Consider the following 25,922-nt stretch of genomic DNA (forward strand, 5'->3'; position numbering starts at 1 on the left):
TTAATGGCAGTCGCCTCCAAGTCGGATCCTCATCTTAATTGACATTACAGGAAGGTTACCCAGGCATTCCCTTAACCCCCTCCTGATCAGCCGCCGCAGTTGTACTGCAGCAGGTTGGCTCCCCTGGGCGAAACAACGCTACCTTACGTCGCTTCGCCTTTTGACTACTAGGGGGCGCCTGCGGCTCGCTGCCGTAGCCAGTGCCCGGTGGGCGCGATGACCACCGGGCACCCCCGATCGCTCGTGACAGAGTGAGAACCGGGATCTGTGTGTGTAAACACACAGATCCCAGTTCTCTCAGAGGAGAGGAGACAGATCGTGTGTTCATACAAAGTATGAACACCGATCTGTCATCTTGACTAGTCAGTCCCATCCCCTCCACAGTTAGAACACACACTAGGGAGCACAGTTAACCCCTTGATCTCCCCCTAGTGTTAACCCCTTCCCTACCAGTGACATTTATATAGTGATCAGTGCATTTTTATAGCACTGATATAGCATTTTTATAGCGTTCCCCAGACGACGTCAGTGATAGACGAAACGTACGTCGGGAGGTTGACGCTCTGACGTCATCGCTACCTTGCTGAGATCGGGCACTCGCTATGCTGGCCGGCGGACTGCTCTTTTAAACTTCATCTTTGTACGTGTTCTACCTTTTTTATAATAAATTGTTTTATCGGATTCACGCTATGGCCACCTTTCCTTTGTCCTCATGTCCTTGAGTTCGGGTTGGTGTACCATCCATTTACACGTCCCTAGTCACGCTGCACACAGAGAAGCCTCGTTGCTAGCTGGACATCAGGGATTGGGTTCGTATACAAGCTTGTTTTGCTTGCATTCTGGTAAGCGTGAATTTTATGTGGTGGAGGATCACTGTGAGCGGTGTTTTATTTTCTACCTTTTCACACTGACTTTCATTGAGAAGTATCAGGGGACTTGTTTTTATTCACTTTGATATGCATTAATTGATTTTTATGCACTCATATATTCTCATGGCATAGCGCAGTTTTTTCCTTGTTTCTTTTGTATTGTCGTGTATACCTCACAGTTGAACTGCTGCTTCTTAAGGGTTTTTTCTGCGATAGCGCGGTGATTCTGTTTTATGCTGTATAATTGTCACTGGTCCCAAAAATGTGTCAAAAGTGTCCGATGTGTCCGTCGCAATATCTCAGTCCAGATAAAAATCATCGCCATTACTAGTAGTAAGGAATTGGGCAAAATCCCAGCTGTGTATGGCTAACCTTACTAACCAGAGTAAAATCAGCAATATACAACTGATCAGTAACAGGCACCCTTTCAAGGCTGGCCAAATACAACTTGAGTCTGCAAACCATACAGCCCGAGTCTGCAAGCAATACAGCCTGATTCTGCAAGCACCACCGGTTCAACAAAAGTTGATTTAACCAGTTCCAGACAGCCCTATAGCAGATTTACTGCAACAGAGCGCCCTCCTGTGCAGGACAACGTATATATATATATATATATATATAGGGGGTGTGCACGCACCGCTTCTGCTGTGATTAATCATAACATAAGCCGATCTGTGGGTATTGGGCACTTGATGTCCGCTGGCACACTCCGGTCATCATTAAAACTTTCAGAATGGAGCCACGTTCCATCCTGATGAGGAGGACATTTGGTGATTCGTTTAAAGACCCGGGGAGGTCAGGAAGACCCCATAAGCCCTCATGACCCTTCCTGCCATAAGGGAGGAAGATCAACACCATCTGGTGAGTGAACATCCACACTTTATTTGTTTGCACGATCCATATAAGAGGTTTTCATCTGGATCATTCAAGGAACTGCTTGTGGATTTTGTTTCTTCACTATCAATTATATTAGACTAATTTTGATTAATTTATTTATGTTTGCCAGTGCATATTTTTAGTACGGATCACTAGTGTCACTGGTTTCCGTAAAGTGTCAAAAGTGTCAGTTAGTGTCTCACTCTGCCGCAACATCCCAGTCCCACTATAAGTCTCTGATCACTGATATTGCTAGTATAAAAATATGCAGCAAAATACATTTTGCCCTAAATTTATGAAGAAATATCATTTTTTAAATTTTTTTATTGCATATGTTTCATAGCAGAAAGTAAAAAATTAGTTTTTTATTTTATAGCGCAAAAAACAAAAAATGCAGTGGTGATCAAATGCCACCAAAGAAAGCTCTATTTGTAGGGGGAAAAATTATATAAATTTTATTTGGGTAAAGCATTGCATGACTGCGCAATTTTCAGTTAAAGTGGTTGTTAACCAACTATGCACAATGCAGCTTTATACCTGTTTACAGAGCGCCGATTGGTGCTCATGTGGCCCGCTGTCTCTCGGTCTGACAGCTGCAGCGGGTAGAGCCTAGGATCCCCAGCTGACGTCAGTCAGGAGGGGAGGAGGAGAAATGCAATGGGTCACGTGAGCACCGATCTGCGCTGTAAACAGGTATATAGCTGCATTTATTTTTATAAAACACAGACACTGGACCACTTTACATTAATAAACAGAGAGGATGGTGCATAGACACAGAGCTGACAGGCAGGGAGGGAGGGGGGGAAAGAGGACAGAGGAGGACAGGAGATACAGCGGCTGACGGAGGCCCGTAAACTGACCATGGTGTCAGGGCTCTGCAGCCATGATATGCCGTGGTCAGTTTACAGGGGGGGGGGCATAGCCAGGCAGGATCAGCCAGGTATTTCAGGTCATACAGGAGGCCAAATTACACAGCACAAGCACTGCGCTGTATAACATGCTTTAAATGAACAGAATCCATTTTTTTTAAGGGTAACAAACACTTTAACCACCTGCCGCCCGCCCACCGTCAAATGACGGCAGGGCGGTGGGGCTCTCAATCTGTGAGGTGATCACGGCTGCACCGTGTTTCTAGGACATGGCGCGACCCTGATCTCTGTAAAGAGCCGATGACGCTGCTATTTAACCATGTGACGAGGAGAGCCGATCAGTGGCATCTCCTCGCAGGGGACAGCAAGACAGGTAATCAGGGCACTGATTATCAGTGCCCTGATTACAATAAAGTGACACCAATGCCAGCAATTAGTGCCCACCAGTGTCAGTGTCCATAAGTGATGCCAGTCAGTGCTGGCTTTAAGTGCCCATCAGTGCCACCTATCAATGCCCATCAGTGCCGCCTATCAGTGCCCACCAGTGCCACCTATTCAGTGCCACCGATCAATGCTTCCTATCAGTGCCACATATCATTGCCCATAAGTGCGGCATATTAGTGCCACCTAATCAGTGCCCATAAGTGCCAGCTCATCAGTACCCATCAGTGCAGCCTATCAGTGCACATCAGTGAAGGAGAAAAATTAATTCTTTACAAAATTTACTGAGAGAAACTAAGAAAAACTGTTTTTTTTTTAAATTTTTGCTTTTTGCTTGTAAAAAATAAAAAACCCAGCAGTTATTAAATACCACCAAAAAAAAGATCTATTTGTGTGAAGAAAATTATAAAAATGTCATATGGGTACCGTGTAGCATGATCGCGCAATTGTCATTCAAAGTGTGACAGCGCTGAAAGCTTTAAAATGGCCTGGGCAGGAAGGGGGGTGGAAGTGACCTTTATTGAGGTGGTTAAAGTAATGCAGTGCCATATTGCAAAAAATGAAGGGAGTAAATCTTCTGGAGTTCAAGTGGTTAAAAACTGACTGAGCCAGGTGGAAAAATACCAGCCATAACAGTAACTATCAGATGCAGTCACTGTTTGGCAGGGCATTCAGGCAGTCACATTTGCTGCGGTTGCTGAATGCAATAGTTGGCAGTGGAGATTCCGCCATTGACCCTATTTAGTGTGGATGGGCAATCAATTGCTTTTCTCTTGTTCAGAAAGCAGGATGAACGAGAGAAAATCAAGTGATGTGTGGCAAACTTTAATTCCCCCTCTGTTCATATATATCCTGTTGATCAATAGAAGTCAACTTCATTTCACTTAAGCTTACAATTGCAGCAATCTACTAGTGAGCAAAATAGCTGGAGGGAGGGATAGTATGACATACCTAGAAGGTTCCCAGGATGGTTTCTGGATTGTATCTTGAGATGACAACTTGCTTTTCTGGTGCATCAGCCAGTCTTGTGCCTCCTTTATTTGTCTGCAAAACAGAGACTAGTTCATGAACTTCTCGGCATGTAGAAACACAAAAGTACAACTCTGTAAATACAGGATACCTATATATTGAGTGTGCTGAACAGCGCAGAAGTGATATTTGTAAACTATATCCCATATTGAATAAACATCATGAATCTAATTAATTAATTCATCATATTTATGTAGCATTGACACACAGTTTTTTACAAAGTACACTCTATCACATTCATAAAAGTATACACATACAGTTTAGCGGGGCTTTTTTTCAGGGGGAACTTGGTGGAACTCAGTTCCACCACCTCTGGCTCAGACCCCTTGGTGCCTGCTCACCACAATCACTTGTAAACACAGAAGTCTGGTTTCTGTGTTTACAAGTGAAAGTTCTGCACTCTGTGTGTAACCCCCATGAACTCTGCACTCTGTATGTAATGCAATCCTGATATTTAATGCCCCTTTAAGACCCTTCTACTGTTTGTGAAATATGACCACACCCATTATTTGATGTGATTTGGAGGGTGCGTGTGGGGGGAGGGGTTTTGGGGGTCGTGGTTGAGTTCCAGCACCTATTGTTTGAGAAAAAAAGCCTTGCAGTTTAGTCCGCTGTCAATCTACTGGAGGTATTTTTTTTTTTATTAAAATTTTTAAAAGTATAAAATCTACTGGAGTTTTGTTTTTTTGGTAGAAACCCATGCAATTACAGACACAAACTGCATTCCAGACACAAATGTTGAGACTGTACCTGATGAGATTCAAACTCAGAAACTTGCGCTGCAACACAACAGTGCTGAGTAACCCTTTCACTGCCAGTGCCATTTTTGCATTTCTATGCACACATTTAAAAAATCATTTTAGGCCTGAAGATTACATAAAACCCCCAAACATTATATATTTTCTGATAACACATGGTGTAGCGCTAGAACAAGATATTGGCATATAAATCATGTGCAAAATATATCACACAATGCAATAATTAAACCACATTGCTTAATTAAAGTGCCAAGTGCAAAAAGTCGCTGAACGACCAAATGAAAATGTAAATAATTAGATGGTGAATAAAGTTCATATAATGGTGAAAATGTAAATAATTAGATGGTGAATAAAGTTCATATAATGGTGTATTAATGCCACAATATGCTAGAACTGTCCACTCAGGGAGGAGGGATCCGAGATGTGGTCCAGTACAGGGGAGAAGGTGCATGAAGAAACCCAAAAAGCCACAATTGGATCACCCGGGATAGTGCGTCCTCAGCCCAATTTAGGGGGTAAATACTCTTACCGGATTGTGTGCACACACATGCCAGCGGCAGTGGGTCAATCAGGCAGAAAATACAGAGTAGGTAGACTCCGAGATGGAACACTGGACCTCTTACACTGGAAGTTGTAGTTGAAAAATATTGATCACACAGATTTAAAAGCAATGTGGGGAGCTGGACTAGTAAACCGATGCGTTTCATTGGTTTCGATGGTAGAAATCGTCCAACGTATGGATCAGCAAATACCTCCAATGAGCAGGATCATGGAAAGAAAAAAGCCTCCATATGGTGTAGGTCAAACGAGTAAAATTTATTTAAAAGTACAAACATCGGATGAGATGTGTACAAAAAAATAGTGATCACAGATTTAAAAGCAATGTGGGGAGCTGGACTAGCAGCAATCCCACTAATAGAGCTTTCTTTTGGTGGTATTTGATCACCGCTGCGGTTTTTATTTTTTGCGCTATAAACAAAAGAAGAGCGACAATTTTGAAAAAAAAAACACAATACAGGCATACCCCACTTTTAAGTACACAATGGGGTTAATTTACTAAAGTTGGAAAGTGCAAAATCAGGCTCCCAGTGAGCTTCTAACTCCAGCTTGTTCAATTAAGCTTTGGTAATAAAACCTGGAAGCTCATTGGTTTCTATGCAGAAGTGAGCCTGATTTTGCACTTTCCGGCTTTAGTAAATAAACCCCATTGCGTACTTAAAATTGGGGTATGTCTGTATCTTTTACTTTTTGCTATAATAATTATCCCAAATTTAAAAAAAAACTGTTTTCCTCAGTTTAGGTTGATATGTATTCTTCTACCTATTTTTGGTAAAAAAAAAAATCACAATAAGCGTATATTGATTGGTTTGCACAAAAGTTATAGCGTCTACAAAATAGGGGATAGATTTATGGCATTTTTATTATTATTATTTTTTTTACTAGTAATGGCAGCGATTTTTATCAGGACTGCGATATTGTGGCGGACAAATCGGACACTTTTGACACATTTTTGGGACCAGTGACATTTATACAGAGATCAGTGCTATAGAAATGCACTGATTACTGTATAAATGACACTGGCAGGGAAGGGGTTAACACTAGGGGGTGATCAAGGGGTTAACTGTGTTCTCTAATGTGTGTTCTAACTGTAGGGGGATGGGACTGACTAGGGGAAGAGAGAGATCGGTGTTCATACTTAGTATGAACACACGATCTGTCTCTACTCCCCTGAAAGAGCCAGGATTTGTGTGTTTACACACACACACATCCCCGTTCTCATTCTGTAACGAGCAATCATGGATGCACGGCAGTCAAGGCGCCCACCAGGCACTAGCATCAGCTCCGGGGAAACGCTTCGGGCGCGCGCCGCCAGAGGCGTCTTAAAGAGCCAACGTACAGCTACGACGCCTCGCGCAGGGGAGCCAACCTGCCGCAGTATAACTGTGGCGGCTGGTCCAGAAGCGGTTAATCAACCGCTTGTTAACTTGTTTAACCTCTTAACTTCCAGCAGAGGTAGCGAGTCAGTCAAAAGTAAGTGGTTTGGGACAAACATCTATAATCAGATAAAAAAGTTAACGGAAAAAGAAAAATACAAAACTTGTATAAAAAAAACGAAAAAAAAAAAAACAGGCATATTTCATGGACCACTTTGTCTTTTTTACTGCTGTCACTTTTTTATGATTCTATGAAATGTTGTCCCTAATGAAAAATTTACCCCCACCTCTTGTTCTGGTGACAATTAAGATTTTCGGTTTCTCTTCATCTTCTGACCGTGGTCACCAGTACAAATTGTGAGGGTTACTCTCCCTAGTCAGGACACAACAATAAAAACTTGATAGAGCTTTCAATCTTTCATCAATCCAACAATAAAAAGTTGTGGTTTTACATAGCAAAGAAGAACTCTAGACCCAATATAGGGATATAGATTTAAAACTGGGAATTTCTAATGCCGCGTACACATGATCGGACTTTATGGCATACTTGGTCCGACATTCTTCCCGCCGGACTTTCTGAACGGACAGACTTGCCTACACACGACCGGACTTTCCGGCAGGCTAAGTCCGCCCGTCTTTCCGACGGACTTTCGCCGGAGTTACGGCGGACTTTCAGAATGAACGGACTTGCCCACACACGGACAAGTCCGTTCATTTTGAACGTGACTCGGGTACGACGGGACTAAAAAAGGAAGTCAATCTCGCCGGATCGGCGAGATTGACACCTTGCGAGCCCCGTCGCGGGGCATACCAGGCCCTTAGGTCTGGTATGGGTTTTAAGGGGAACCCCCTACGCCGAAAAAACGGTGTGGGGTTCCCCCTAAAGTCCATACCAGACCCCGATCCGAGCACGCAGCCTGGCCGGTCAGGAAAGGGGGTGGGGATGAGCGAGCGCCCCCCTCCTAAACCGTACCAGGCCGCATGCCCTCAACATGGGGGGGTGGGTGCTTTGGGGAGGGGGGCGCCCTGCGAGGCCCCTCCACCCCAAAGCACCTTGTCCCCATGTTGATTAGGACAAGGGCCTCTTCCCGACAACCCTGGCCATTGGTTGTCGGGGGCTGCGGGCGGGGGGCTTATCAGAATCCGGGAGCCCCCTTTAATAAGAGGGCCCCCAGATTCCTGCGAGCCCCCCCACCCCAAAGCACCTTGTCCCCATGTTGATTAGGACAAGGGCCTCTTCCCGACAACCCTGGCCATTGGTTGTCGGGGGCTGCGGGCGGGGGGCTTATCGGAATCCGGGAGCCCCCTTTAATAAGAGGGCCCCCAGATTCCGGCCCCCCACCCTATGTGACTGAGTATGGGGTACATGGTACCCCTACCTATTTACCTAGGGAAAAAGTGTCAATAATAAAACACACTACACAGGTTTTTAAAATAATTTATTAGACAGCTCCGGGGGGGTCTTCCTCCGGCTTCGGGGGTCCCTCCGGTTCCTCTTCTCCCGGCGTACGGTTGGTTCTTCTCCACTCTCTGCCCTCTTCTCCCGGTGTTCCAGTTCTTCTGCCGGCTCCTCCGCTGTCTTCATGCTGCTCTTTTGCCAGCGGAGGCCCGGACTTCTGGCTTCTTGTCTTCTTCCCTATAGGAGTCTCCGCCTATATAAGTCACAGCGGAGCGCTCAGAGAGCAGTCCAGCCGGAGAGACCGTCGTGTCAACATTTGGAGAAGAGAAGAGGGAAGAAGCCAAGAAGACAAGAAGCCAGAAGTCCGGTCCTCCGCTGGCAAAAGAGCAGCATGAAGACAGCAGAGGAGCCGGCAGAAGAACTGGAACACCGGGAGAAGAGGCCAGAGAGAGCGGAGAAGAACCAACCGGACGCCGGGAGAAGAGGAACCGGAGGGACCCCCAAAGTCGGAAGAAGACCCCTGAAGCCGGAAGAAGACCCCTCCCCCGGAGCTGTCTAATAAATTACTTCAAAAACTTGTGTAGTGTGTTTTTATTATTGACACTTTTTCCCTAGGTAAATGGGTAGGGGTACCATGTACCCCATACTCATTCACATAGGGTGGGGCGCCGGGATCTGGGGGCCCTCTTATTATAGGGGGCTCCCGGATTCCGATAAGCCCCCTGCCCGCAGACCCCGACAACCAATGGCCAGGGTTGTCGGGAAGAGGCCCTTGTCCTCATCAACATGGGGACAAGGTGCTTTGGGGTGGGGGGCCCCGCACCCCCCCCATGTTGAGGGCATGCAGCCTGGTACGGTTCAGGGGGGGGGCGCTTGCTCGTCCCCACCCCCTTTCCTGACCGACCGGGCTCCGTGCTCGGATCGGGGTCTGGTATGGATTCTAGGGGCGACCCCACGCCGTTTTTTCGGCGTAGGGGGTTCCCTTTAAAATCCATACCAGACCTAAGGGCCTGGTATGCCCCGCGCTCGCCGCAATAGGAAAATTTGTTTTTCCTATTTCAGCGAGCGCGAGATGCAGTACCCTGCCCTTGCGTAGCATCTGGTTCGTTGGACCAGCATACAGACGAACGGGCTTTCCGTCGGACCAGCATACAGACAAACGGGCTTTCCGACGGAAAGATTTAAAATATGTTTATGTCGTCCAGCCAACACACGATCGGATTGTCCGGCGGACTCTGGTCCGCCGGACCAAGTATGCCGGAAAGTCCGCTCGTGTGTACGTGGCATACATCTAACTAGGCAACAGCTAACTTGCAGATCTGCTATCCAGTACCCTCATAAGTGTCTGAGCCCACCCCATCTACCGCCCTATCCAATTTATGACAGCCTTCCGGCACATCCAACCTCCCAAAGGTTCGTTGAGCCTGGGCCCCTATTCACACTTGAATTTGAGTGATTTAGTTATTTTTAGGGCATTTTTTATTCACGTGCGAACATGTGCTTTTGCAGTGTTTCCAAGCTTCAGGTGTTCTTGTTTTGACCAGTGGACAGAAGTTTCATTTGTGACACCATTGGCTGATTTACTAAAACTGGAGAGCGCAAAATCTAGTGCAGCTGTGCATGGTAGCCAATCAGCTTCTAACTTGTTCAATTAACTGCTTGGCAACCGCCAGCTGTCAATTGACGGCTAGGCGGCGCAGCTCTCGTTGCGGGAGGGCGTCATATGACGCCCTCGCTTTCCCGGGCCACCAGGGGGTGCATGCGCGCTGCCGACGGCAATCGCGCGCGCATGTCACTGGGCACCTGGTGCACTTGCCCGGCGGCCGCGATGTCCACCGGCACCCGCGATTCCCGGTAACACAGCAGAACCGTGGATCTGTGTGTGTAAACACACAGAGCCATGGTCCTGTCAGAGGAGAGGAGACTGATGTTGTGTTCCCAGTACAGAGGAACAGCGATCGGTCTCCTCCCCTTGTGAGTCCCCTCCCCCTACAGTTAGAAACACTCCCTAGCAAACACAGTTAACCCCTCGATCACCACCTAGTGTTAACCCCTTCCCTGCCAGTCACATTTATAGAGTAATCAATGCATTTTTATAGCACGGATCGCTGTATAAATGTGAATGGTTCCAAAAATGTGTCAAAAGTGTCTGATATGTCCGCCACAATATCGCAGTCACGAAAAAAATCGCACATCACCGCCATTACTAGTAAAAAAAAAAAAAATAATAATAAAAATGCTATAAATCTATCCCCTATTTTGTAGACGCTATAACTTTTGCGCAAACCAATCAATATACGCTTATTGCGATTTTTTTTACCAAAAATATGTAGAAGAATGCATATCGGCCTAAACTGAGGAAAAAATTTGTTTTAAAGAAAAAAAAATTGGATATTTATTATAGCAAAAAGTACAAAATATTGTGTTTTTTTCCAAACTTGTCACTCTTCTTTTGTTTATAGTGCAATAATTAAAAACCGCAGAGGCGATCAAATACCGCCAAAAGAATGCTCTATTTGTGGGGAAAAAAAATGATAACAATTTCATCTGGGTACAGTGTTGTATAACCGCGCAATTGTCATTCAAATTGTGACAGCACTGAAAGATAAAAAATGGCTTGGGCAGGAAGGGGGTGAAAATGCCCTTTATTGAGGTGGTTAAAGTGACATTAAGCCTATGTGCGATTACAGCGCCGGTTCCCGCATCGCATCTCTCCCGCAGGCAGTTCACACTGCCCTCTGCGAACATATGCGGGTGTCAATACATTGTTTATGACACCCCCAGATCGGTTCACAGATCGCAGTGTGAACTGTGAACTCGCACATGAATCAGATCGTATGGGTGAGTCCCTGCACTATTTTTGTGCAAATCCAATCCAGCCATACAACGTCAAGTCCTGGATCTCTCGCAGGACTTGACGTTACATAACAATAACTGTTCATTCTCAATGTGGTCTGAGATTGGCCTGCTTTACAATGAATTGCTGCTGTAGAAGTACTTCTGATGAATGCAAAGCTGTGAAAATAGAATCCAGGTAGTAGAGAGGCTGAAGTGTCAATATTAGTAGTAGCTTTGTGATGAGGCTAAAGAAAGCATCACCTAGGTTATTGTTGCTGGGTAATGAATATCAAAATCTGTCCTGGGGTTTTGTTACGATAGCTGCAGGAGGCTTTACAAGGAAGAAGCAGATCGGAAGAGGTTACAAGGACTGATTTACTGAACAATATACATAACAATGCTCGCCATGTCCTGCATATTCATCCTGGGTGGATTCAACTGAATTGTGGATTGTGTCCACAGGTGGAAGCGCAATTACAGATTGGAGAGAATGACTGGAACAATGTGAGATCAGCGTAGGGTGCCTATAGACATTAAAGTGATACTAAAGGTTAATATTCCATCTTGAAAAAGATTATACTTCCCTGACTGTGCGACAATATTGCACAGAGAGGTCGCTTATCTCCTCTTTGGCAGCCCCCCCCCGCCGGCCCTGTCCACTCTTTCCTCCTCCGTGTTCCCCCTTAGGGAGGCACTAGTGTAGGCGCACTCCCAAGCAGGGCTGTGTACCTCCATAGACACACAGCGCTAGCAAAATATACCCACTGCTCCCTCCTCACAGAAGTCTGACGGACAGTAGCAGGAGCCTATAGCTCCCATTGTTTTTAAGCCCCGTACACACAATCGGACTTTTCAACGGGAAATGTTCGATGATAGGCTGTCGTCGGTAAATCCGACCGTGTGTACACTCCATCGGACAATTGTTGTCGGACTTTCCGCCAACAAATGTTGGCTAGCAGGTTCTCAAAATTTTCCGCGGACAAATGTCTGTTGTCGGATTTTCCGAGCGTGTGTACACAAGTCCGTCGGACAAAAGTCCAAAGTACAAACACGCATGCTTGGCAGCAGAAGCGGTCGGTCTTGTAAACTAGCGTTTGTAATGGAGAATTAACATTCATGACGTGGCAAATTATTAAATCTCCAAATGCAGCGCACAATTCTCTTCTTCTTTAACCACCTCAATACAAGGCACTTACACCCCCTTCTTGCCCAAGCCAATTTTCAGCTTTCAGTGCTGTCACTGTTTAAATGACAATTGCGCGGTCATGTTACACTGTACCAAAACCGAATTTTTATCATTTTGTTCCCACAAATAGAACTTTCTTTTGGTGGTATTTGATCACCTCTACGGTTTTTAGTTTTTGCTAAACAAATAGAAAAAGACCTAAAATTTTGAAAAAAAAAAAAAAGTTTTTCCTTTGTTTCTGTTATAAAATTTTGTAAATAAGTACGTTTTCTCCTTAACTGATGGGCACTGATAAGGCGGCACTGATAAGGCAGCACCGATGAGGTGGCATCAATGAGGTGGCACTGATAGGCGGTACTGATGAGCACTGGTAGGCGGCACTGATAGGCATTGATAGGTGACACTGAAGGGTACTTATGGGTGGCACTGATAGGCATCACTGCTGGGCACTGATAGGCGGCACTGATAGATGGCATTGATAGGCATCACTGATTGCACATGCACTGGCAGGCATTTGGGATGGGCACTGATTGGCAGCTGCCTGGGCACTGACTGGCATTTCCCTGGTGGTCTTGGGTGGCATACCTGGTGGTCCAGGGTGGTGCTAATCCCTGGTGGTCCTGGCGGCATCCAGGTGGTCCTGGGCGGGTGTCTGGGGGGGGGCTGCACTGATATACAATCAGCACAGACCCCCCCCGTCAGGAGAGCAGCCGATCGGCTCTCCTCTACTTGTGTCTGTCAAATGCGAGTGAGGAAAAGCCGATCAATAGCTCTCCCTCCGTCAGAGGCTCTTTACCGAGAGCAATGTAGCAGTGTGTCTGACTGACACACCGCACACCGATCGCGCACGAGAGCAGTCGTTCTAGGAGAACATCATATGACGCCCACCCAGAGTGAGAGCTGCGCTGCCTGGCCGTTATTTGATGGTTGGCGGGCGCGAGGCGGATAATGGGATAATAATGAAGCTGCTTTGCTGGTGATACTGGCTTTTTTTTTCTAGTGATATCAAGAATAATATTATTATGTTTTTTTTTAATTTGGGCAAGTTACCACAACACCATTATCCCGTAGTTTTTAAGATCAAAGATACAACTATGTTGGTGTCCCTTGTCAATTTTACATTGTATTTTTTTAAATGTAACTGCCTACTCCCAAACTGTCATTTGAAGTAAAACACATAGCCAAGTATTATTCTACACAATTTTTTTTTATTGTGCATTAAAAAAAATTTAAAAATTCAATTAGACATGCTATTTGCCAATAGAATTTAAACAAAAAGTGCATTCTATGCATCCAAAAATATAGAAAATATAACAAATCAAATCATTATTCAACCAAAAAAATAATGTCAAAGCAATAACTCCAAGGCCAATAATAAATAACACGTTATTTCCTCCAATTCCGCAACATGTCTGGTTGACGAACGGCTGCTCAGAAACGAACTGAAAAGCGCAAACTGAAAAGCGCTAAATGAAAAATGCGAAAAGAAAAGCGCAAATCAACACTCACCAAACTTCTAACACGAAATTCGCAGAAGGAGCCCAAAGGGTGGCGCTAAAAAGCTGAAAAACCACGTAGTACGTCTAGTACGTCACTACGTTCGTAATTGTTGGCCAACAATTGTGTGGCCGTGTGTATGCAAGACAAGTTTGGGCCAATGATTTTGTTGGCCAACAATCTGTTCGTGTGCACGAGGCATTAGAGTCTCCTGTGAATCCAAGAAGAGAGAGGAGTGGTGCTGCAGCTGGCACATCGCTAGATTGGTAAGAGAACTCAGATAAGTGTTTAGGGATGGGTTGGTAGAAAGTTAAACAGGGTATACGCATACATTTATTTTCCTTTTACACTTATGAGGTGCAGGAAACGCATCGATCCCTGCGCATTTCCTGCACTGCAATCGCGTCAGCCAAAATGTTTAAGGGCTGTTTACATGTAGTGTATGTATTGAGGCTTATGACAAAAAAAAAATCCAGCCGCATTTCCCTGGCCAGGAGCTACAGGTGTTGTACAGCCATCTTAAAAAAAATTTTTTTTTTAAAGGATACGGCTATACGCAAGTATACCCAGCTCGAAGCGTAAACATTTGTACAGCCCTCTGCATCCAGGGTCATATATCTGTATACATGTTTATGCTCTGAGCTAAGTATAACAGTGTACAGCCGTATCCTGGAAATCATTTGTGCAGGCGGCCGCATGCAACACTTGTGGCCACCGAAATGCAGCCATATTTAATGTTATATTCCCCAATACACCTGTGTGCACCAGACCTTAAAATAAAAAAAATATTTTTTTCTGTTGGTGTTGCTGTTGGAGATCTTCCTTCACTTCCTGTCTGGTTAAACTGTTGTCACCAGGAACATGACGGAAAAGCTCCAGATTGCAGTAAAAAACCTACCAGGAGTTCTAATCCTTCCCCACTCTATCCAAAGTAAAAAAAAAAAAATTCACCTAGGCATTTCCATTTCTCTCACTTCATACTTTCCATTTTGAATAAATTCTTACACACTGTACAGTGCTCCAGAGGGTATTGATATTTTGCATGAACTGACATTTGACAAGCTAAGGTTCATATACAACAATAGTCAACAAGCTGAAAATGACTGAGCCAACAATATCATATCCGATATAACTGGAAGACAAACGTGCTACTGATTAGCAAATCCTACAATGTATTGTCCTGTAGCTACTGCTATATAATTACCGTGTAACCATGTACCATACCTAATAGAGCTGAAACATAACCTTGCTACTATGCTGTACTGGAATGCACTTGTCTGATGAGCTGTAGATGTAACTAAGACATTAGTCTGCTAAAAAGGCAGCCGCTAGCTTTAAAAACTGTCCTACATTGATCAGCCATTGTTGGGATGGAAGGTCCACTCTACATGACGCTCAGAAAAATCAACTCTGGGAAAAAAACAAAAATATATAGCTGAAAAAACTGAACATGTGGTCGTGGGGGGGTATTATTACTAGGCCAACTGAACATTCATTAGTTTGTCACACTCAATTAACCTGTTCAGATCCACGCTATAGCCGAATTACGGCTACAGCCTGAACCTGCTTTGCCGGGACTACGTCTATTGACGTCCTCCTGTGCCCGAGCAGCCTGCGCGCACCCTGCAGGGCACGTACGGCGCACTCTATGATCAGCGAGTCTATGAGACCAGCTGGATCACAGATCGGAGTAAGGGGTCGATCCCGACCCCTTACCATGTGATCAGCTGTCAGCCAATGACTTGATTTGTAAACTGGTGCTGTTAATTAGAATAGTCCTCCATGAAGACACAGCCTCCTCCAATATTCTACCCAACCGATTGCTGGTATCTTATGTCTGTAAAGGGCAGTTTCTACATAGATATCAACAATGGCTTATATTTGTTAGAGTATAGTGTAGAAAATCATGTATAACAATAATAGGCGTGCGCACAGGGTGTGCCAGGTGTGGCTAGGCACACACTAATCATGCAGTGCTGCGCAGATTCCCCTTACTGCTTGGCTGCAGAGAAAGGGACTGGGAAATCTCTGTCCTCAGTCCCTTTCTCTGTCTCAAAAGTGAGGCTGTTCAGCTCCCTGATATTTCACCAAAGTCCCCCAATAGGGCTCCTAATAAATTGTAAAAAAAAAAAATACAGGCATACCCCACTTTTAAGTACACAATGGGGTTTATTTACTAATGCTGGAAAGTGCAAAATCAAGCTGACTGCTGCATAGAAAACAATGAGTTTCCAGGTTTTATTACCAAAACTTAATTGAACAAGCTGGGGTTAGAAGCTCATTGGTTTCTATGCAGAAGGGAGCCTGATTTTACACTTTCCAGCTTTAGTAAATAAACCCCATTGCGTAATTAAAAGTGGGGTATGCCTGTAATAATAATAATACATTATTGGAAAAAATAATACAATTGTAAAAAAGTTATAATAATAAAAAAATAAAAATAAATTACTGACACCAATCCCTGCCCTACTGACATACATATATATATATATATATATATAGTGTGTGTGTGTGTTTAAGCTTCGGGGTGCACACCCTAATGCGTGCTGCGCACGCCTATAATAACAATTCATTTCATTTTATTTTCTTGCTTCCGCTATGAAGTTGGTTCTATGGTTCAAAAACAGTCAAAGCTCAGTAATTAATAGCTGCATATGGTGGAATAAGGGTTTTATATAGAATCACTTAGACAGCAGGCAATATTCGTCTACACATCTATGTCCTTTTAGGCAATAAACTGTAATAGGCACATTTATGTATCATAGAAGATTTGGCAATCAACACAGTATTGACAGAGTCCGTGTATTTATTGCTTTAGATAAGGAAACAGTTCACCCAGAACGGGTGCTTACCACTCCTTTTGCCGTTTACTGTTGCCCGCGATCATATTACACTGGAGGTGTCCTCTAACCGTGGATGCCAAGAGATAACTGTAGTGCCGTTTATTTGAATCCATCCGTTTGAATCCTTAGTACACCTGACTGTCTGTTTGATCCGGTACAAACAATTTTTCATCTACCATCTAGCGCTGTAATAGCAAGGAAGGCTTACAGGTGGCTACGTTTAGGGTTTCCACACAGCTTCCTGGTTCAGCGGCTGGAGCGCACCGCTACGGTGGCCGAGATGGCTCAGTAAGATTGCGGAAGTAGAGCACCGTTGAATCCCTCGATGTTAAAAAGTAAGGGGACACCTTACATTCCCAGAAAGGAGCACGGGGTGAGCTGGCATCAGCTACGTTGACGCTTTTTGTGCACTTAACCATGCGCTTCGTCTGGAAAAGTCAAATGTACTAAAGATTCAAACGGATGGATTCAAATAAACGGCACTACAGTTATCGTTAGAGGACACCTCCAGTGTAATATGATAACAGGAGAAGCCCAGCCTGAGAACATTTGGCTGGGCTTCTCCTATGGGTCACAGGAGTGCATTTCGTTTTAGACTACCGTGTCCCGTTTTCACAAGGGCCCTGAAATCCAGTACTGATCAGGACTTTGTGCATATTTTCCCTGTGCCTCCAAGGCAGTACTCTGGTTTCCTTTCACACTCCAAAAACATACTGATAAGTTAATTGGCTCCTGTCTAAAATGGGCCCTAGTATGATGTTTTACTGGGTGCACCTGAGGCTTCTGCCTCACCATCTGCCCCAACAGCAGATACAGCACTTTGAGTTCCAGGGAAAAAAGTGCCATAAAAATAAAAATGAGTAATGATGCGTTTAGCAGAGGATCTGTACATGCTACAAGCATACTCATCTGCCTCAAACAGTCAATTATCCAACAAGAAATGTGTTTTCTTTTTTTCATTTGTACTAAAGTTACATTTGGGAACCCCCTTGAAATTAAAGTGGATGTAAACCCTCACATATACCAAGTGAAGTGAACAGCCTCAGATGATATACAGGGATGGCACAAACCTCCCTACATAAGTTTTACATGTATATCTGCTGTCTTCAGTTTTATATACTGTTTAGAAGGTGCACATTTTGTTCGAATTTTCACGTCCTCATTCAGCAGTAGAAGTGTAGTGTTGGATTACACTGGGAAGTGTACATATTCGCCAGCACACCTTGGAAGGGGCCCTGCGTGGCTCAGAAATGGTGCACTTCTCTCTGTAATGTGATCTCTCTTAATTAAAGAAACCTTTGGACGGTCATTCTTGATCCATGGTGTGCTGGTGAATATGTACACTTGCTTGATGTTTCCAGGACCCAACTGATAATCGCTGCAGCACCTACCATTTCAAGAGCCATTTGCCAGGAACGTGTGCAATAGGAAAATTGACAAGACTGGATTACACTGGGAAACAGCTGATTGGAGGAAAGGCACCCCCCCCCCCCCTTCCACATAGGCAGAGACTTTCAGAGCTGTCCTATGAGTAGAGCAGCTTTCTGCTAATCTATTTATAGAACCCACCCTGACATAAAATTCAGCCTGGTTTTATCACGTGTAGGAGAACTTGTCAGATGTTATCATACTGATAACAAAGGAACCGAGCAGGAGAAAGCACTGGACTTGGTGCATTGAGGAAAGATAAGAAAACACTGCAGATATATGTGCCACTCTCAGATTTCATGAATTAGGTTTACATCCACTTTAGGAACAAAGTTGAACAAGGTAAAACTGTTCAACTTTGTCAATTCTTACAATACTCTATCAACAAATGAGAAAAGTAGGACAATGGAACCATAAAGGGAAAGGCAAGGAAGTGGAAATGTGATAAAGTGATAAGTAACAAAGTGTAATTGTGATAAAGAGATAAGTAAAGAAGCAGAATTGTGATAAAGAGATAGGTGAAGGAGTGGAATGTGATGAAGATATAAGTAAAGAAGAATGTGTAATTGTGAAAGAGATAGTTCAAGAAAGTAGAAATGTGATAGAGAGATAAGGGAGTGGAATTGTGATAGTTACATAGTAGGTGAGGTTGAAAAAAGACACAAGTCCAACCTATGTGTGTGATTATATGTCAGTATTACATTGTATATCCCTGTATGTTGCGGTCGTTTAGGAGCTTATCTAATAGTTTTTTGAAACTATCAATGCTCCCTGCTGAGACCACCGCCTGTGGAAGGGAATTCCACATTCTTGCCGCTCTTACAGTAAAGAACCCTCTACGTAGTTTAAGGTTAAACCTCTTTTCTTCTAATTTTAATGAGTGGCTACGAGTATTGTTAAACTCCCTTCCGCAAAAAAGTTTTATCCCTATTGTGGGGTCACCAGTATGGTATTTGTATATTGATATCATATCCCCTCTCAAGCATCTCTTCTTCAGATAGAATAAGTTCAGTGCTCGCAACCTTTCCTTATAACTAATATCCTCCAGACCCTTTATTAGCTTTGTTGCCCTTCTTTGTACTCGCTCCTTTTCCAGTACTGTACATCCTTCCCAAGGAACATGTGACTTTTTCAAGGGTCTTGAAAAAGTCACGTGTCTAGTGATGAAATCAGTCGGGAGGAGCCAGTGACGAGCAGTGCTGTGTGTGCACTATTGGGGTGTAAGGAGATCCCAGCTGTTAGCTGTATGCAGCCGACCTTATTATATGCGATTCATTCTGCTGGAAAGTGTGAGTGAAGTTTACCCTTAGTCTATAGGGAATATTTAATATACTATCTGCGCAATGCTCTGTTTCTTTGTTGTTACATACTGTGAAAGTTCTTTGAAAGCCAGAAGCCAGTCCCTGCTAATGAGCAGCTGAATATATGAGCAAGCCATCTATCACTGGGGTTACTCATTGAAAGCTGTCTAAATTCATCAATCACCAAAAACGTTACATTTCTTCACAGCAGTATGCTGTCCTATTGAGATATTTGTGTACTGTGGTTCATCACATTAATATATCTCATCTTTCTTTCGTTTTTTTTTTTTTATTGTGTTCATTAATTTATCATCACATTGATATTTAATTATAGGATTTTGTTATGGTGAAGGATGTTATGTTATTTATAATAGGCTTCATTTGCTTATTTTGCACATGATTCACTGATTAACCATTAGGAGGTTACACCGTGTTATATAGGAAGGTTAATATTAGCGCATTATACATTCTGAATATAAACGATCACCCCCTGGTGTTGACCCCTTCCCTGCCAGTCAAATTTACACAGTAATCAGTGCATTTTTTATAGCACTGATCACTGTATAAATGTGAATGGTCCCAAAATAGTTTCAAAAGTGTCTGAAGTGTCCGCCGCCATTACTAGTAAAAAAAAAAAAATCACAATAAAAATGCCATAAATGTATCCCCTATTTTGTAGATGCTATAACTTTTGCGCAAACCAATCAATATACGCTTATTGAAATTTTTTTTACCAAAAATATGTAGAAGAATACATATTGGCCTAAACTGAGGAAAAAATTTGTTTTTGATTTTTTTTAATGGGATATTTATTATAGCAAAAAGTAAAAAATATTGTGTTTTTTTCAAATTTGATGCTCTTTTTTTGTTTATAGCGCAAAAAAAAAAACGCAGAGGTGATCAAACACCACCAAAAGAAAGCTCTATTTGTGGAGAAAAAAGGACGTCAATTTTGTTTTGGTGTAACGTCGCACGGCTGCGCAATTGTCATTCAAATTGTAACAGCGCTGAAAGCTGAAAAATGGTCTGGGCAGGAAGGGGGTGAAATGCCCTGTATTGAAGTGAATAATCAAAGTGGCTTAGTAGTTAGCACTTCTGCCTTGCAACACTGCAGTCCCTGGTTCAGTTCCTAGTCAGGGCACTCTCTTCAAGGAGTTCATGTTTGATTTGTGCTTGCGTGAGTTTGCTCCCACACTCCAAAGATACCCTGGTAGGTTTTTTAGCTCTGGTATATATGTATATAAGCATGCATGTAAAGTAGGTACTTTAGACTATAAACTCCTCAAGAGCAGGCACTGGTGTAACTTGTCAGTGCTATATAAATAAATGAAAGCTACTATTCTAGCTTTCATTCATAAATTCCTGTTTTATGTAAAAAAAAAAAAAAAAAAATGAAACAGCATTTGTTTTGAATTTTAATCAGTCCCTTGCTCATTTAGCATTTTCATTGGTTTGTAAACTTTTCAAATTTGCGTTCTTACGTGATTATGGTTTTAGCAAGTGGTAATGTAACAAAAGAATAGGTAAAGCTGGGTAGACATGGATCTAAAACTAGCCGGTTGAGCAAGGACCAACCAAATTCTCTTCTGTGTGTAGCCCTCCCAGTTCAGCCAATTGTGTGATCGGCTTCTGTTGAATGGTCCTGCAGGAAAACTTCCTTCAATCAGCAGCTTGCAGCCAATTGGCGACATCATTGATCAGTGTATTCTGACAGCAGAGGAGCACATCAGGGAAGATTCCTGCATCAAGCTCATTTGTGTGGATATGGAAATCTGTTTTTTTTTTTTTTTTTTGTACTGTGTGCATCCAGGTTTAGGATAGAGAGGTGTAATCTTGATAATGAGATACATGTAAAAAAAACAGTGATACAAAATTAGATGAGGGAGTGGAATTATGGTAAAGAAACTGGTGTATAACAATCGAATTATGATCAGAAGACAGAAGGTGGAATGCCACACACCGGGACCCCAGTCACTATATAGAGAGATAAAGATACGGCTTCAGCCTGAACCTCTCCTAGCTATACTTCTGAGAGAGAGCTACGTTTATGAGAGAAGCATAACCAGGAGGAGTTCAGACTTAAGCCGTATCTTTATCTCTCTATATAGTGGAGCTGGGCTCCGTTGTGCGGCATTTCCACCTTCTATCTTCTGATCTGTTTCAGCTTAGCCTGGATGAGCTTGTTTGAACGTCGGCACCCGTTCTTTGCTTTGGACTGCAGGGGGCAGGCTTTTCAGTGCTTTGAGCGACGCTCCGCGTATTTGTATATGGGTCACAGCAGAATCATGATACAGTGGTATACAATACGTAGTTTGTGATAAAGTGATATATAACAGTAGAATTATAATTAAATGATATATAATTGTAAAATTATGATAAAGGCATATATAATAGTCGAATTGTAACAAAGTGATATATAATAGTACAGTGGTGATAAAGTGATATATATATAATTGTTGAGTTGTAGTAAAGTGATATACAATACTAAAATTGTAATAAAGTGCAAATAGTAGTAGAGTTATAATAAAGTTATACACATTAGAGGAATAACGATAAAGGGATACAGTGTATATTGTAAGGTCCCTTTCACACGGTCCGGATCCATTTTTGAATAGCAGGGGATCCGTCTGCTGATCCCCTGCTCAGCTGACAGGAGCAGCCAGGTGACAGGTCCGTGTGTCCGCTCAGCTTATACAGAGTGGACATGGATAGAGCCCGCTCTGCTGTATGGGCAGCCGGATGCAAACGGACTGGCTGTTCATTTACATCTGACTGCCATCCGATACGGCCAAACGGAGGGGAACAGATCCCCCTTCCATTTGTTTTTGCCAGATCAGATTGGATTGGAGGTAACTAGGTATAAACGGATACAAGTGAGTTTACATCAGACGCTCCATAAAGGAGAATAGAGAGTCCGGTTGGGTCTGTCCTGAAAAATGGACAGGTGGACCAGACTGGACAGCCTGTGTGAAAGGGGCCTAATAGTAGATTCATGATTAAAGTGGTTGTAAACCCAGCTTGGTCATTTATACCTACAGGTAAGCCTATAATAAGGCTTACCTGTAGGTAAATTGAATATCTCCTAAATGCACACCATTTAGGAGATATTCACCCTGCATGCAGCCAGTGACATCACTGGTGCATACACTCTGAAGGTCCAGCATACCTTGCTGGAACTTCAGAGCTTTGTGCCAGAACCGAGGGCTCTCATGCCCATGTGCGGCTGTGACGTCATCCCACTTCCGGCCATACACATAGCCAGAGCACGCGAACCCGGAAGAAAGACAGGGGTACATGTCAGCCCTCTCTGCGGTGACATTAAAGTGCTGGAGGGCTTCTTTCCAAGGTGTGTATTTCATAATGTGCTAGTATGTGATGCATACTAGTACATTATGCCATTGCCTTGCAGGTTTTTTTTTTTTTCTACAACATCCGCGGTTTACAACCGCTTTAAAGGTGGTTGTAAACTGCTACACTTTTGCAAAGGCAATGCATACTAGCACATTATGTGAAACTTACCTTAAAATGAAGCCTTCCAGTGATGTGATGTCATCGCTGGAGACAGCACCCATCTTCACCCGGTCATGGCACAGGGCTTGAAGAAATGGCACAGGTGGCCATGTTTAGGAGATATTTACACTACCTATAAGTAAGCCTTAAAGCGGACCTTCAGTAATTTTTTTCATCTTTCCATCTATTAAATCTTTTGCCCTTGTTGTTTTAACTTTAGATAGTAAAACATTTTTTTCTGCCAGTAAATACCTTATACAGCCCACCTTCTGTTTCTTGTCTGGTAAAAAGCCTAGGCTTATGACATCATGCACAGCTCTCTCTCCCTCACTCTTGTGAGAGTTTGCCAGGAAGGGAGGGGGGATGAGTCATAAGAGAGCCAATGAGAGTTGCAGAGCTAGAGGTGTGCCTCTGTGTGTCTGTGTAAATCCAGGAAGTGAACAGGCAGCAGCTTCAGCTGCCCACAGTTAAAATGGTTGCAGCCAGACTCAGTGGAGGGAGATTTCTGCAGCATATTTGGCAAGTACAGAATAACAGTATATATAAAATAATATACAAAGTGGTTGGAGGGAAGCTTCAGAACTTCAGAATGGCAAAGATATTTGTATTACAAATTATGTGAACAGACTGCAGTTCCTCTTTAAAGTTTACTTCCTCTTAAAGTGATAAAGTGTATTATATACATAGATAGATAGATAGATAGATAGATAGATAGATAGATAGATAGATAGATAGATAGATAGATAGATAGATAGATATGTATATATATAGATAGATATATATGCCTATATATATCTATATCTATATATATATATATATATATATATATATATATATATATATATATATATATATATATATAGATATATAGATATATAATTAGTAGAAACTGATATATATATAATATATAATAAAGAAATCATGATAAAGTGTATAAAGTGTGATAAAGTGATATATTATAGTAGTAGAGTTATATATAAAAGAGGAATTATGATAATGAGATGCTGTATATACTGTAATAGTAGAATAATGATATATGTATATATATATATATATATATATATATATATATATATATATATAAATCATGATAAAGTATATATAAATATATAGTGATATTTAATAGTGGTGAGATTATAGAAATGATATATAACAGTAAAGTGGTAACTGTGATAAAGTGATATATAATAGTAGAAATATATATAATAAAGTTATATATAAAAGTGGAATTATGATAATGAGGTACAATATATACTGTAATAGTAGAGTAAAGGTAAAGTGATATATATATCTATCTATCTATCTATAGATAGATAGATAGATAGATAGATAGATAGATAGATAGATCTATCTATATATATATAGATATATAGATAGATAGATATATCTATCTATCTATCTATCTATATATCTATATATAGATATATATATCTATATATATATATATATCTATATATATATAGATATATATATCTATATATGTATATAGATATATATAATAAAGAAATCATAAACTGATATACTGTATCCAATAGTACAGTCATGATAACGTGGTATATAAATATATATATATATATATATATATATATATATATATATATATATATATATATATATATATATATATATACATATATATATATATATATATATATATATATATATATATAATGGTGACAAGGTGATATATACCATAAAGAAGTCAGGATGAAGTGATATATAATATCACTTCATCCTGACTTCTTTATGGTATATATCACCATAAAAGTAAAAGTGATATGTAATTGTTGAATTGTAACAAAGTGATAGATAATCATAATAAACCATAGAATGGTGATAAATAAAGGGGGTGTCCAGCAGTGTATGGGATGGTGAAGTGGGGGTCAGATAACATGGGGGGGTGATAAAGTGACAATAATAAATAGAGCCCAGCACACCCCCCACCATTCTCTGATCGGAGTGTACGGAGTGCGGGGCACTGATGATAATGTATATAGTAGTACACCCCCCACACATAGGAGTGTACAGAGTAATGTGCGGTGATAATAAGGTGATATGATTGTAGTACAGATCATTATCCCCCCACTGATAGGAGTTGTACGGAGTGCGGTCAGTGTCGCCCCCTGTCCCTCTCTCACCTCTCGGAGGTCACCAGGGATGTGTAGTAGTGTCCATAGAAGAGAGCGGACATGGCCAGCGCAGTGAGCAGGCACAGGATTCGGTTCCAGCGCGATCTCATTGGTCCGTGCGGGGTGTAGTCGGTGTAGTAGATGGAGTGAGTATAGATGGAGTATTGTCGGTGTAGTAGATGGAGTATTGTCGGTGTAGTAGATGGAGTGAGTGTAGAGAGCGGTGTGTGTGTTGTTTGTAGCAGAGCAGAGCCCGCCCTATCACCTCAGCGCCAGTCCTCTCCTCACCCGGCCGGGCTCAGCTCTACTACAGCCCCATACACATGGTAATGAGAGGCTTCCACTCCCTCCGATGGGGGTCCGCCCGGCCCCGCCCCCTCTACACACACGTTGGTCGGAGAAGAGATGGACCTGGACCAAACCTCTCTTCTACAAGCTCCTCTCTCCTCCCCTCCCTCTTACACATGTGTTTTAAAAGTAACAACTTTTCCGTATTATTATTTTGATAAACTCTGGCCAGGGCAAAGGTGATATCACCGGCCCCCCCCACACATGGCCAGACATGCGTCCCTCAGGTCACCACAACGTGTCTGCACATGTACAAAGTCTTGCAAACTGCCCTGAGCTGTGTGATATGGACATCTCTGGGGGCAGCTTGTGAGGACTCCTCAGGTCTGTACAGACACAGCGCCATGGAGGTGGAAGGAATCATAGACCTGGGAGCATAGGCATGCACACAGGGTATGCCAGGGGTGCCCGGGCACACCCTAATCACCCTGTGTGGTGCAGATTCCCCCCTGTTTAGACCCCTGATATTTCAACAAGACCCCCTGATGGGGCTCCTAAAAAAATAGTAAAAAAAATAAAATTGTAAAAAGTAATAAAATAATAAAAATGAAAAAACACTGATACCGTCCACTGCACTACTGACACCAATCTCTGCCCTACTGACACCAATCTCTACCCTACTGACACCATCCACTGCTCTACTGACACCAATCTTTGCTTTACTGAC

At 42.7% G+C, this 25,922-nt stretch overlaps 1 protein-coding gene across 1 annotated transcript in view; it reads right to left on the minus strand.

The window, feature by feature from the left end:
- The window catches only part of ST6GALNAC2 (ST6 N-acetylgalactosaminide alpha-2,6-sialyltransferase 2), a gene marked incomplete in the record, with an annotated part of 79,680 nt that extends 54,410 nt beyond the window's left edge, over window positions 1–25,270 (minus strand). The window contains 2 exon segments of the mRNA XM_073606204.1: window positions 4,007–4,099; window positions 24,917–25,270. Coding sequence (XP_073462305.1) covers window positions 4,007–4,099; window positions 24,917–25,017 — 194 coding nt within the window.
- Window positions 25,271–25,922: the final 652 nt, after the last annotated feature.

The sequence above is a fragment of the Aquarana catesbeiana genome, linkage group LG12 (genome assembly GCF_042186555.1).
Source record: "Aquarana catesbeiana isolate 2022-GZ linkage group LG12, ASM4218655v1, whole genome shotgun sequence".
NCBI lineage: Eukaryota > Metazoa > Chordata > Amphibia > Anura > Ranidae > Aquarana > Aquarana catesbeiana.